This window comes from Sarcophilus harrisii, chromosome 4, assembly GCF_902635505.1.
Source record: "Sarcophilus harrisii chromosome 4, mSarHar1.11, whole genome shotgun sequence".
Classification (NCBI taxonomy): domain Eukaryota; kingdom Metazoa; phylum Chordata; class Mammalia; order Dasyuromorphia; family Dasyuridae; genus Sarcophilus; species Sarcophilus harrisii.
Window position 1 is genome coordinate 382,560,806 of NC_045429.1, and position 15,459 is coordinate 382,576,264.

A 15,459-nucleotide genomic window follows, 5' to 3' on the forward strand; every position below is an offset into this window, starting at 1 on the left:
CTGGGAATTGTAGTCTTCCCGGGGGAAGGGGTTGTCGGGGGATCCGCGCTGCATGCCGGGAGTTGTAGTCTCCCCACCGAGCTCCTCCCCGAAGGTGGAGGGAGACGGCGCTGATGCGGCCACCATTTTAGGCCTCGAAGGGGCCGCGGCCCGAAAGCCGAGGCCCACTCCACTTGGGCGCCGGGCGGGCCCCGCCTCCAAGGGGGACGCCTGGCGACCGCCCCTCCTCAAAGCCCCGCCTCTCCCCACGTGTCCGCCTCGGGGAGGAGGAGCTGTCCCCATCAGAGGAGCGGGAGCCGGCCGGGCCGTTCGCGCTGCCCCTTCTGCTGCCAGCCGGGGAGAGGCTCCGTCTCCGCCCGTCCTGGGTCCGCTCCCCGGGCCCCCGATGCGGTCGTGTTCCTGCCCCTGAACGTCTCCCCTGCCCCGGGTGTCGTTCCACGAAGCACCGGCGGGGGGAGCAGCGGCCTTCGTCCGGGCTCTTCTGGGAGAGAGAGCCGGGGCGGGGGGCGGGGGGCGGGAGGGCCCCCACGTTCCGGCGAGACGCGGCGGCCGCCGGGAGGAGGATGGGGGCGAACCAGCTGGTGGTCCTCAACGTGTACGACATGGTGAGTGCTCGCCTCTGCCGCCCCTCCCCCCACCGCGGCGCGGGCGCGAACCTGGGGAAGCCCTCCTTTCCTCACCCCCGCCCGGCGGGACCAAGCCCGTGGAGGCTTCCCCGCCCCCGCCAAACCCAGGCTTCCTGAGCCGGACTCATCCCGGAGCGGCCGCCCCGTACCGGCGCGAGCTCCCCCTCCCCCCATCGGGTCCTTGTGCGATCTCGGACTGACGGGCGCCAAACTCTCACGGTCTCCCCCCTCACCGGCCCCATCTTGGTCCGGCCCTCCTGCCGCTCTCCCAGCGCGCCACGCTCAGAAATCCTCCCCAATTCCCCCAGTCCCAACTGTGGCTAGGAGCGAGTGACCTCCACCCGCCCCCTGCTTGCCTGGCACGCCCGGGGGCACCGGCGCTGGGCAGATCCGTAACCCAGCTCAGAGACCCAGGCGGGGGGCGGCGTCCTCCTCTAGGACTGGGGGCCACTGAACAGGTGGGCAACAGGTGGAGGAGAGACTGCTGAGGAACGTGTGCATCCCTGGGGGGCGAGAAGCGTGGGCGAGCTGGGGCCGAGGCCTGCTCGGGCGGACCCTTGGGGGTCCCCGTTATGGGGGGCACACGCATAGAATTTAAACTTTACTCTAAGTGGATTCCCAAACCACAGGCACTTTTTTCCAGTTTAAGTTTGAAGCAAAAGTAAATGCTGCTCAAAAGACCAATCGTTTCTCTTCTGACCTCACTCGGGAAGACTCTGCATTTGCATTTCTTAACTTTGGTTTGGCTGCAGCATTAAGTTTCACCTTTGGGGGAGTGGGGTTCGCCGTGCTTTTAGATGAGGAGGAGCTCTTTGAGGGGACTATGAAAGGTAATGAAACTGGAGCCGTGGCCCAGCATAGTGGCAATTTGTCGGGGGTTCAGGGGATCGCTTTGAGAGGTGCCCCGGTGCCTGAGATTTGGCATGAACTAATAACTAAGATAAAGATGGAGATTCAGGGGCATATGAAATAGCTCTGGGGAGCCACATCGAGAGCTACAGGGAAAGCCTAGCTTGTGTCCTGAAGCACTAGTTGGGAAATACCTTGCAAGGTGTCAGCTTTCTTTGTGTGCTTGGTTATACTTTTCAAGACCCATGCCCTCTTAAATACTGCCTTTTAAAGCCCTGTAGATAAATTTTCTTTCATTTTCTACAATTTTCATATGTGGGTGTCCCCCTTAATTTATAAAGACCAACTATAATCCAGATTTATTCTGCTTTTCAGTCATTTAATCCAATAGAAAGTAAGAATACATAATAACAATTGCCCTTAGGCCTAGGACCTTAAAAAAAAAAAAAAGAAAATTACACTTGGAGCAAATAAACATTCTTTATAAGATTGGAAATCTGTTCCTCTGGGTTTCTTTAAGCCTTATGAGCTATTGCATCAGAGAATCTGATTCGCATAAATATGGAAAAGATTGGCAAATATCATCTTAATCCTCAGGAGAGAGTGTCAAGACGTAAAAAGACTATAGTGCTGTGACCCTCTATCTCCAATTGGAACCCAGAAATCCTGGCTTCCAATCTAACTTTTATAAATTACATTTGGAACTTGTTTTATTTTCTTCTCTGTAATATGATTCCCACTTTTATTTTATTTTGTTACAGTTTCTATCCCTAGGAGAAGCATTTGTATAATTATCAGTTGGCCAATGGCTTTTATTCGGCTTTAATTTGTTTTATTTAGCCTTCTTTATTTGAAAGGCAGGACTTTCAATTTATGAATTTTTTATAATTGGGTAAGGAATATTTTTAGGCTTTAATTTTGTTTTTTGTTCATTTTCTTGGTCCTTACTTTTCCTCCATCAGTTGGAGAAATTTTGGTTCTTGAAGTTTTAAAATGTCATTTTAGCTTCTTTTTGTTTCAGTCCAGTTATATCTGTTATTGCCTGCATATTAAAGCAAGACTTGATGTAATTTCTGTTAATGTGTGCAGGTGTGGACTAGCTGTTATTTTCACATTATATATGTGAAAATAAACCTTTAGTTTGCAGTTATTGTTTACAGGACCTGTTGCCATTTTCAGCCATCTTTTTACTTCTTAAACTTCCATTTGCCTTAAGTTAAATCAAGCATTGCTATTTTCATTTATTGCATTCTTGATTCCTCTTGTCTATTAATTCCTTTCCATAAACAATTGGTGCAGTCCTTAAAAGATTACCTAGGAATTTTGAATATTGATACAGTATTATGTACATTATTTTAGTGATTAAATTCATTGAACTTAATCAAAAAATTTTGAATTTGTCTTGCTGCTTGCAAGTTGTGAATCTAACTAAACATATCCCTGAATCTGTAGGTAGGTATAATAATACTTAGGTTAATTATCTTGCAGAGTTTTATAAAGGCTTTATAAATTCTAAAGTTTCTGCAAATGAAAACTTTAAAATTTTATAAATATAAAAATTTATAAAGACCAACTATAATCCAGCACGAAAATTAATTTAAAAATTAAACTTTTCTTTCTGTTTGTGTAGGACTTGGGAGATTCCATCTTCCATAAAGTATATTTTTGAATCATTTTTCTCTACGTCAGAATTAAAATTCAATAACTATTTAATACCTACTATGTGGATGACATTCAGACACTTGGGATACAAACATGAAAAGTTCTCAAGAAGCTTGCAGTCTACTAGGGAGAAAAGGTTACACAAATTAATAAATTATATAATTGGAATATAATAAATACATGGGAGCTTGTTCAGTGAGAGGTTTATGAGAGCTCTGCAGAAAGCTTTATGAAAGAGGCAGCATCCTAATCTGAATCTTGATGCATTCAGCAGAGATGTGGAAGGAATCCTGTATCTGGCTTAGAGCCACTTTGATCCTGCCTAAATTTATTTTTTTATTTCAGAGTATTTATATTTCAGAAATCAGCAAAGGCTATAAATCAGAGGTTGATTTATTGTTTTGTTGATTTTCTAGATTTAGGAAAATATTGATAATGTAAATTAAACTTACAAGTGTGCTGTATTTTTTTTCTGGAGAGTTGTTATTATACATTTACCAATATGCCTCTGGGATATGAGAGACAAACAGAATTGCACAGAAGCAAGAAAAAGCAAAAACAGTACATGAAAAATAATTGGGGAGTTGGAGATAATGGAAAAATGTCTGGCAAGTTGAAGCCAAATTTTGCTAGGGTTAAATGTGCCCCGTTCAGAATAAAATGACGACTAATTATTTTAACAAGAGCCTGTCCTGCAGTTAAGAAGACCTGGTTTCAGGCATCTTCTCTGGCACATTTTTTCCTAACTTTTCTATGGTCCCATGCAGTTTTGTAAGGCTAAGTTTGACATCAATTTCTGTCTGCATCTATAGAGGGAGTTTTCAAAACAAATTTAAGTTTTTACTATATGAATATTTTCCACTGTGTCAGAATCTTGTGTTCTCCCATGTATGTACATGCGTCTGTGCATATTAGATATCTACATGTGTCCTGTAGACCAGTGGTTCTCAAAGTGTGGTGCAGTGAATCCTGGAGGGTCTCTGAAATCCTTTCAGAGGGTCTACAAATTCAAAATTGGGTTTTTTCTATTTATGATAAATATCTATTATGTAACCCATATAAACAAAAACTCTTTGGACATATTCTCAATAGTTGTTAATACCGTAAAAATACTGAGAAAAAGAGTTTGAGAACCACTGTGACAGTGAGAACTGTTGAAAATAGCTACCAAAGTGAGTTTTTCTGAAAGACATGATCTAATCATGTTAGTCACTTTCAAAGGCTCTGTATTGCCTGTGGGATCAAATATGAACTCCTTAGTGTGATGGTAGAAGTAGCTAGATAATTTGAATTTGAGGTGATTGGACATCCAAACATTATATTGCTACTGTTTGAACAGAATGTAGAACAAAGCAAGTGATTAAAAGTAGGGTTTCACCTTTGATTCTGTGGAAAGAGGGGTAGTAACCCAGTGGATGGAGTGCATGGCTTGGAGTCGTGAAGTCTCTTCTTCCCTAATTCAAATCTAGCCTCAGAAACTTATTAGCTGTGAGAACTTGGGCAAGTCATCTCTACTGTAAAATGAGTTTGAGAAGGAAATGGCAATCCTGTCCAGCATCTTTGCCCAGAAAACCCTAAATGGGCTCAGATACAAGTGAACCACAACAGCTATGGGGCAGATGTTGAATTTGGAATCAGAAGACCTGAGTCTGAATTCTGCCTTAAATGCTCAGGTCACTAACTTCTCTTTATCTTTTGTTTAAGATGAGAGAGGCTGGTCCAAAAGGCCTGGACAGGTATATCCATTCTAAATCTTTGATTCAATATTAAAGTATTTCTCTGAAGTCTTTTCATATATGTCCTATATGTGAAGAGTCATACCTTCAGTACAAACAAGGGAGGATTGGCCTTCTCATTGTTTTCCTAGTCAGAATATGGCTTTTTAAATTATTGTTAGCAACGCAGCCCAATATCGGGCAGTAATGGGTTGATATTTCCAGAAGTGTACTAACAACAAAATTTCACTTACTCAGACTAACTCCAAGTTGTCTTCAGTCCAAATCCCCAAAAAAACCTTTTAAAAGTTATAATAGACCTATTTTCCCCCCTGGAAGGACCCTTTGGAGGCAGAAAAGGACCTTTAGTTATACTAAGACCATTGTTTTTTGTATAAATCTAAAGTTTCACCAAAGAATGTTAGTATTTGAATTGTGGTAACTCTGTATGTCTGTTTCCCTGTTTGAAATTTGGTTGGGTAATGTTATTGGGAAAGGTTCAAATTAGTTTATCTAGTACCACTGATTCCTGTTGCATCTAGCACTTTAATTCTCTTTAAACAACTGAGAATACATTTCCCTGGTGTTTCTTTATATCTCTTTTCTTGTGTCCAAATATCACCTACATATCATACAGATTTGTGAATTCAAATGTATTAAATTTGTGTAGACTGGATACAGAAATGAAAAGAAATATCGATCTTCACAGTTAACATTGACTATGTACAAAATACATGTGATTATAATGGGGAGCAAGCAATCAGTTAGGGTACTAACTGATATGAATGGTACTAACAATTGGGGGAATCGGGAAAGGCTTCTAGAAGATGGTAAGTCCCTAAACCTAGGGAAGGCAACCTGTACAATTACATAGGCAGGAGATGGAATGCCATACAGCGTGGTTGGTCTTCCCACAGTTGCTCCAAAAGTGAATTTTCCCAATTTTTTTTAAAGCACCATGGCATAGCAAATGGAGCTTTGGATCGAGAACTCTGTTCAAATCTTCCCAAGTCACTTTTTTCCGGTCTTCTCTTTTTTGCTGAGGAAATTGAGGTTAAATGACTTGCCCAGGATCACACAAGTTAGATAGTGTTAAGTGTCTGAGACTAAATTTGAACTCAAGTTCTCCTGTCTTCAGGTCTGGTGCTCTACACACTGTACCACCTACCTGCCCCTCCCCTTTTAAATAGGGATAAAAATAGTAGCTATCTCCCTTCAGTTATTGTAGAGATCAGATGAGAAAAAAAGAATTTAAATGTAAATCTGAAGCTAAAACTATGTATAAATGTCTGCTAAAATCATATTCTTTTGATGACCTGGGATTTCATTAGTGTAGGGGAGCATTTGGCAAGAAATTCTCTATCATTGCATGTCAGCACCTGCTCTGTTAACTTACATTCTTAAAGTTGTCTGGAGTACTTGTAGATGAAATGACTTAACTGTTTTTCACTTATTGCAGCCTCACCAATTATACCCCCTCACCCCCAGTTTGTTGTTCATTCATATCCAACGCCTTATGACCCCATGTAGGGTTTTCTCCACAAAGATACTGGAAGGATCTGCCATTTTTTTTCTCCCAACTCATTTTACAGTAGAGGAAACAGGTAAACAGGGAGAAATGATTTACCAAGGCAGCTATTAAGTGCTGAGGTCCGATCTGAACCCCGGGAAAAGGAATCTTCTGGGGCTGGCATTCTATCTCCTGGGCCATCTTAAATACCTGGTACTGCCCCCGTAGCTATTATTAATTACCATTATTTTATTTTTTTAATAAATTATTTTAATTTACTATTCTGATTATTTGTGATTTTTAAACTCCTCTCCCCCTTCCCCCCAATAGTTTATATTTTCTTTGAAAACTAATCTATTGGAGAAAGGGTCTTAATCATCTTCCACATTTGTTGATTCCTCAAAGATCTATTTTGTCTTTAATGGTTTTTTGCATGTTTACTTGTGAATTTTTTCTGTGTTTGTAGTTGTGAGTTATCTTAATATTTTTAATGCTGTGATTTTTAAAAGATAATTAGCTTGTTTATCCATTTTGAATTAATGGAAGTATGTGTTACTATTTAAACCTATTTTTCTCAGCAGTTCTTTTGAAGTAAGACTTGCTTTACATTTTTTTCTTTTTAGTTTACATTTTTGAATTATTGATTGTATTTGTTTTTAGTTTTGTTTACTTAGTTTGTTGTACTAGTCAGTTTTTAAAAATTCAATATTAAGTAGTTTTAATAACCTTAACTCATTATATCTCCTGACTCTGACACATTCTGATTTCCTAACACCAGACTAGTTACTTAGCTCTCAGGGTTCTGGGCTCTTATCTAAAATCTAATCTAAGAAAAAGGCAAACCTGTTTTGATAGATAACATCATCTAGGAATTCCTTATACCAATATACCTATATCCTATAGCAGACCCTTTCCATACCTCAGTTTTTTGTTATTCTTTACCTTTAATCCTCCAAATGAGTATTATTTTGTCTAAATTTAATGTAGTAAAGTATCCTTTGGTGATTTAATTAGCACTTACTAAATTTATAAAGTCTTAAGTACTTTTTTTTTTAACTATATTGGTACAGCCCAGCCATGAAAATTGAAAATCTATTTAGATCACTCATTTGCATAAAAATTTATTTTTGTTATTGCAGTAACCAAAGTTACATATATTTTTAGGGGTAAGTTAATTCTCAGATATTTAATGCATTTTGCTATCTTAAGGGAAATTTTATTATAATTTTACTATATTTAATATATAATTTAATTTAATATAATTTTGCTATATTTTACTATCCCTTTCTGTTGGATTTTATTAGACATTTGCAACAAAGCTGCTGATTTTTGTGCATTGATTTTGCATGCTTGCATTAGTCAAGCTGTGTTTTTATTTTTTCGTTGATTCTTTAGGGAGATTTTATTTAAGCAAACCATCCTAGCATCTACAAATTTGTCTCCTCTTTGTCTTATATAGGTATTCCCTTACTTTCTTGTCTTACAGTTGATATTTCTAGCACTGTCAAATAATATCAGAGGTTCTTGCCCATTTTTGTATTCCATGTGACCACCTTTAGCAGTCCAGAGATGCTTATTTGAACCTCTTTCCAAAATAATAATTACAAAAAGCATCAATCATGTTGAAATAAAATTATCAAAATATTTTAAAAACAAATTCACATAGCCCCTGGTTTAAATGGTGGTTAATCTCTTTTTGATCTTACTAAGGAAACCCAAACCCAACACTTTCTGCTATATATTATGACTAGATCTTAATTTTTAGATAATTTTTAATCATTTTTTTAAAAAAGCCCTTTTGTTTCTTTAGTGTTTTTTTTTTTTAATCCTTTTCTCAGAAGCTTTTTCTACTTTGGTTGATGTCTTTTTTGTTATTATTAATATAATAAATAGCTTCTTATATTTCTCATTTTTGTAACATTATGAAATGACCTTGCATACTTGGTCCAGCTTGCTCATTGAATTTTAAAATATATTTCTGTAATCTTGCTAATATATAATTATGCATCAGTATTCATTAGTGATATTGGGATATTGTTTTTTTCCTCTGCTCGGTCTCTTCCTGGTGTTGGTTTCAGGATCATTTTTGTCTCATAAGGATTGGGTAAGGTGTGTTTTTCCCCCTATATTTTTGTAAATAGTATATGTAGCATAGGAACTATTTTTGTGCTATGTTTTTAAGAATTCAATTACAAATCCATCTGACCAGGATTTTTCCCTGAGAGTTCATTTATGATTTGTTGAATTTATCTCTTTAAAGTAGTTTGTACTTTCAATGTCCTTTTTCATTCATTTCAATATTTTACATATTTATAAATATTATATTTAATTTGTCTGGTTTGTTAGCTATATTGGATGTAATGATTTTTGATGGTTTTCTTTCCTTTTCATTGTGAAATCCCCCCCCCCCCTTTTTTTTTTCTTTTTTGTTACTTTGGTTTTCTTTTGTTCATAAAAGTCAGATTAAACACTGGTTTATTTTGTTGGGTTTGTTTTTAAAACAATTTTTAAATCAGTCTGCTATTTTTGTGTGTTTTCAGAATTTTTATTTTTGTATTTATTTTATGGTTAATTTTAAGAAAATCTAAAAAATTTTTTTTTGTTGCATGCTCAAATGGTTATTCTCTTCCTTGTGAATGTGTGTTCAAAGATAAAATTATCTAAAGGTAAATGCTACAACTTTTGACATTTCTCATTTTCAGTTTTTTCCTATTTTTTATCTTTGGTCCACTTATTTAGGGCAATATTGTTCAGTCTCTGTCTTGTCGATTGCAATTTTTATTGCATTATGAATTATAATTAATATATTCTTAGAACATGATCAGTTTTAAACTGCAACATTGCTTTTTAGTGTTGAAAAATAAGTGTACTCTTTAAGAGTTAGTAATCACCAAAAATCTGTCATGACTAGTTTTTCTCACATTCTGTTCATCTTAAATTTGTTTTTGTTTATCTTTCTCTTAGATTTTTCTAAATCTTATCTGAAAGAGGCACAATGAAGTAATCTCTGAGTATTTAGAATTAGGAGAACTAATTCTCCTAATTCTTAGCTTTTTCTCCCTTCTCAAATTGTTGTGTATATATTTCTGTTTTCATGTTGTATTTATTCCTATAAACTCCTTAGAGTTCAGTTAGCTTTTCCTTAATTATTTAGTTGCTATACTTTAAAGTTCACACACGCATGCACACACACATCAACATATAATACTAACTAACAGTGCCATTTCTTGTTTGTCAGTAATGTTTAGTGGGACTTTCATTATATTTAATTCTTTCATAAATATGAATTAATAGGACCAAGCTTAGATCCTCTTTGACCCTTCCTAAGTCCATTAGATTGTCTGGTAATAAATAGGTAATTAAGAAAAGACATAAGTAGGAAATCCATCATCAAAAATCCAAAATTCTTAGAGGAATTAGGAGCTATTCTACTAAAATTATGGAATGATGTAGGAGCTATGCAGACCATTGTTAAAATACTTAATACATATTAAGCTTTTCAGTACACTGAAATTTTTTTTTTAGACAGATATTTCTAACAGTATTTGATCCATCTATGCCGACATTTCTTAAAGGAAACTTTAGCCTTCATCCCCCCTCTTTACCTTATATTTCTTTTTCATTTATATATATCTCTGTTTTCCAATAAGAATATAAGCTTCTTGAGGTCAGAAGTGTGTCGATTCTGGTTTTATTTCCCTTGCACTCAGTATAGTGTCTGTCATAATGTATCCAATGAGAGAATATTTATTGTAAAACACTTGGCACAATGCCTACCACATAGTAGGTGTATAATAAATGCTTAGTCTCTGCTCTTAAACTTTATAAGTCAGATCATTAACATAGGATCATAGATTTAGTGATATAAATATTCATAGAGGACATGGTGTTCGACCCTGGTTTATTCAAGTGAGGAAAACCAGGGCCAGATGAGATTAAGTTACTTGCTCAAGGTTCCACAACTAACATCTTAAGGGAGGATTCTAATCTAAATATTGTGATGGCCGAGTCCAATATTCTATTATACTTGATATGCCACATTTAATTCTAATTAAATTCTATTAATTCTATTGTATTTCATGTACCATACTGATATCAATGCTGCTTTAAAACCTTAATAAATATTTGTTGATTAATTGACCTGAAATGTAAGCTTTTATATTTATCCCTGAGCAATATATTACTAGTGTTAAAAGTAAAAAAATTTTTAAACCTACTAGAAAAGTACCTACTATGTGCTAAGCACTATACCAAATATTGGGATACAAAATCAAAAATGAAAGGATCCCTTTCCATACCGAGGCTCTTTTACTGGTTAGTGATGCTGTATAATGTAGATGAATATGCAAATGCAAAGAGCCCTGGAGGATCTGATCATGTGACTACTTAATCAGTTTTCCAGTGGCTTTTTATTTCTTCTAGAATAAATTATATATATATAATGTAGATATAGATAGATATCTTTTATGACCCTTCATATCCTGGCCCTGACCTACCTTTCCAGCCTAATTGTATGTACATCACTCCTTCCAGCCAAACAGCTTGTTCTTTCTGTACCTATCTCTGTGCCTTTAAACTAGTTGTCGGTTCCCTGCCTGAAATGCACTCCTTCCTTACCTCTCTTAGATAGTCCCCTTTGTTCCTTTAAGATACAGCTCTAAGATCATCTTCTGCATGAAACTTTCCTAATTTCCCTCCATACCTCAACTGCTAATTCTTTCTTCAAACATATCTTGTGTTTAAACTTTTTTTATTCACTTTATATTTATGCTCCATAGAGTATATGATTGCTTCTGTCCTGATTTAGTTAAATCTATTTCCCAATAGCTATGAAAAGCATATGATTTTATTTTCAAATTTTTTTATATGACTTTTCATATTAAGGTCATGTTTATTTTGGATTTGTTGTGGAATATTTCATATGATAACTGGTTTAAATAATTTCTTCCAAACTCCTTTCCAATTTTTCTAGCAATTTTTTATTAAATGGATTTCTTTTCCTAAGTAATTTATATTTAGATTAGGGGTTTATCAGACACTTAACAAGTTCCTGATTTTCCCATCTATATAGTCTTTTCCTTTGATTTTTTTAAAAAAAAAATTATTTTGATCTTTTTTGTTTTTTTAATCAACACTAAATAGTTTTTGATGACTGCTGCTTTTTTTTTTTTTTTTTTTTTTTTTTTTTTAGGTCTATAATAGAATTTGAGACAGATAGACAGCGGGCCTGAGTCAGGAAGACCCCAAGTTCAAATTCAGCCTTATTTACATAATAGCTGTATGTCCTTGGCCAAATCACTTAATTTCTCTTTACCTCAGTTTCCTAAATTGTAAAGTGGGGATTATGATGGCATCTGCCTCCCATCTATATAAAAGATCATTTGTTGTAAAGATCATTTGACATACTTGGAAAGAGTTTAGCATAGAGCCTGGCATATAATTGGCCCTTAATATTTATTAACGTTTGGTGCTTTCTCTTTCCCTCCATTCCTGAATTTTTCTTTATTATTTTCCTTGTTATTCCAGATCTTCCCAAAAAAATGTACTTTGTACATTTATCAAGTGCAGAATACAATCGTTTGAGAGGAGCCCATTCCAAACTAGTAGATCCCTAATCTTTACTAGAACCTAACACTGCATAAGATGGCAAAATTTGAGGCATAGAACAATAATCCAAAGAAATGGGTGACCCAGCATTAGGAAATTTAATACCTCAGAGATAATAGCATTTTGTCGATGAGAATATCAAAGATACCAAGAATATCTGAAGAGTATTTTTTCATCTCAAGGAACTAATTCTCCTAATTCTTAGCTTTTTCTCCCTTCTCAAATTGTTGTGTATATATTTCTGTTTTCATGTTGTATTTATTCCTATAAACTCCTTGAGGTCAAGGGCTGTTGCCTAGTCCATTGCATATTTCTGGCATGCAGCAAATGTTTAATAAATGCTTGATGACTGGTATTTTGTGCATCTTACATACTTGTTGGATTGGATTGGATTGGATTCCTTGCTATTATTTGACATCAGTAACTTCCCAACACTACTGACAAGTTAAGGAAAGTGATGGTTAGGAATTTGCCATTGGATTTTTCTCTAATTAACAAACATTTATTTTCTCTGTTTCCATTTCCCCTAAAACCACCACTGAAAAGAAAAAGAAAAATAGAACCTTTGTAACAAATCATTTTATATCCCAGTTTGCACCCTAAGTCTGTCACCTTTCTTTTAAGAGATGTATGTATGCTTCATCATCAGTCCTCTGAATTTGTAGTTGGTCATTTCATTTACCACATTTCTAAGTTGTTAGTATTATCATATATATTATTCTTCTTGTTCTTCCTTACTTCACTGTGCTTAATTTATCCAAACCTTTAAGAATAGGAGCAATAGGTGGAGAGGTAAACAGAGTGTCTTACAGATTAATGATTAAATCTAATATCTGGTGATGAGACCTGGACCCAGTATCTTCAGCAGACATTCACTTGTATAGTGAATGTTGTATATTGAATGTTGGTACAAGGTATATGTGGGGGAGATTGGGAACCAGATAATAGTTAACTTAGGAGATTGACCCAAAAGCCAGGATATTACAGTAACAAGGTTGGGGGGTGGGGGGAGGCAATAATTTAGGAAGATGGTATGAACTTCAAAAGAACGATAATTTATGTTGGCAGAAGAAGGATCTCAGGTTGGCAATTAGGAGAGCAGGATTCACGCTCATTTTTCGTCCCAGTGCTGGGGGTTCTGACAGAAGGAACAGTGAACACTGGGAAAAGGTAGCCCAAGAATAGGATGAAGTGGATTCATTATCTATAGAATGAAGAGGTCCCCAGGGCACAGTGAGAAGAGATAGGAGGATTTGGGCCATAAGAGGCATAAGATTGATAGTAGGAAGGAAATAAGGAAAGAATTTTTCATCTCTGCATTTCTGAATCATGGAGATAATGTATTCTATGATAATTAAGCTTCATGTATTATAGTGGTCTTAAAGCTCCCAGTTAGCAGTAATGGATGAGACTGGTGAAATTGCACAATTTCAGGAGGCATAACTAGTATCTTAACCCCAGTTCTGCCCACATTGTGACAGAATTTCTATCCAGCAAAAAAAGTTTAGTTTTTTTAAGACCGTAAATACAAAGCTAAAATAGAAGAAAACGCCCTTTTTTTTTTAGCACATATACATAGTATTTTAACACTATAATGAATACTTAATGTCTGGAACTGTAGATTCATAATACATCAGAGACAATATGCCAAATATGCTAACATTAAAACATTGAAGCTTATATTTTGTCTTTAAATTGTCATCTTTTCACATGTTAGCAGTATGATTCAGATTCAAATAATTGAATACCCTCCAAAATGTGAAAGGGTTTTCTTGGAGGACAGCCTTAGTCTTGGTTGCAATAAATAATTAATCCAAAATCGCAGCCAGCTGGTAAAATTGCAAGCGTTTATTTTTCCTTACAAATTAGCCCGGTTACTTGAGGCCTATCTCTCTGCCTGGCTCCAAGAGATCTTGTAGCTTTGTCCTTAGTTTCTGCCTCTGCTTTCTTCAACCTCCAGCCAGCTCCGACTCGTGGCTTCTCAATCTCCAGTCTGTGGCAAGTAGTCTTTTCTTCCAGAGTGTTCTGTCTCAGAGCCCTGTTGATGTTCGGAGAAATTTCTTGAAATAATTGAAAAAGTATTTTTTTTTTTAAAGAATATTTTTATTTGTATGAACTTTTGGAATTCATTGTAATAAAATTTTCCATTTATCCAGTGCCAACCTTAATGTGGTATCCATTCTGAAACTAGATTCCCCCATGGCGAATGGCTGTCTTCTTCGTTGTATGAGGCACCAAATACAATATTTACTATTTACTATAAAACATGATTTATAATGAGATAGATCTATCTTGCTCTATAGACTAACTGCAGCCAAAGAGACATCATGATTTTAGTTTAATACTATGCTGCCTTTTATATATGAAGATTATCATCAATATTCAGTACTAATATTTTAGTTTATTTTGGTGGGGATTTTTAATTTTTTTTTTAATCTTTGCTGACTTCAGTCTTGTGTTATCAGTTACCTGCTGAAAATCTCCACCTGAAGGTCCCATGAACATTTCAAAGAATATATCCAAAAACAGCTTAATATTGTTCCTACAAAACCAAATCTCCTTCAGACTTGAGTATCTCTATTCAAATGATACCACCATGCTTCCTGTAATTTAGGCTCACAACTTTACAGTCAAACTTAATTCTTCCTTGTCTTTCAACCCCCATATCCAATCAGTTGCCAAGTCTTGTCAGTTTTATCTCTTTAGAGTAACATCTTTAGTTCCTGTTGCCTTTCTCCAGGCATTCAGAACCCAAGTTCAGTACCTTATCACCTGTCATCTCAACTGTTGCAATAGCCTTCTAAATTAGTCTTCCCTTTTCATTCATGTATGGGAAGATTCGCTTCACTATGCAAACCATATCAGATCTAACTTCCTAAAACATAGATATCTCTATGACACCCCAAAAATCTTCAATGTCTTTACTGTCTTTAGGTTAAAATGCAAAATCGTCAGTCTGGCATGTGTAAAAGTCCTAAACAACTGACTTCCACTTCCCCTTTCCAGTCTTATTTCATATTAATCTCATTGTTGTACTCTATAGTCAGTGGACTGGCAATTCCTTGTTTGACATTACATCTCCTAACTGTGTGCCTTTCCATAAATGATCCTTCTGTGTCTCAGAAGTACGAGATCCTCACTTTTACCTCAAAGAAAAGCTAAATACCACAGCTCAGGTGCCATCTCCTACATAAGGCATTTCCTATTTACTCAATTACTAGTACACTTCTCTTAAAGTTACTCTTTTATTTCTTTATGGAGGTTGATTTTGTTTTTTGTTTTTGTTTTCTTTTAATCTTTGGATTATGTTGTACTTTATTAAGATGATTTTATTTTGCTTATTTAGTAATATTGATTTTTACAAAAGGGGAATGGTTATATTATATGCAAATGTACCTTCCCCAGAAACCCCTTTTCCCCTGAAAATTAAGTAAGAAAGGTATGCAAGTGTAAGTAGAGTGAATAATATATATTTGAAAATAAATATGAT

The 15,459-nt window shown here is 36.3% G+C and overlaps 1 protein-coding gene across 1 annotated transcript in view; it reads left to right on the forward strand.

Annotated features, from left to right (window-relative positions):
• Positions 1–276: 276 nt before the first annotated feature.
• DESI2 (desumoylating isopeptidase 2) overlaps positions 277–15,459 on the forward strand; it is a 35,694-nt gene continuing 20,511 nt past the window's right edge. Inside the window, exon 1 of the mRNA XM_031966985.1 lies at positions 277–605. Within this exon, the coding sequence (XP_031822845.1) occupies positions 564–605 (42 nt within the window). The 5' untranslated portion in view covers positions 277–563. The remainder of the gene's footprint in view (positions 606–15,459) is intronic.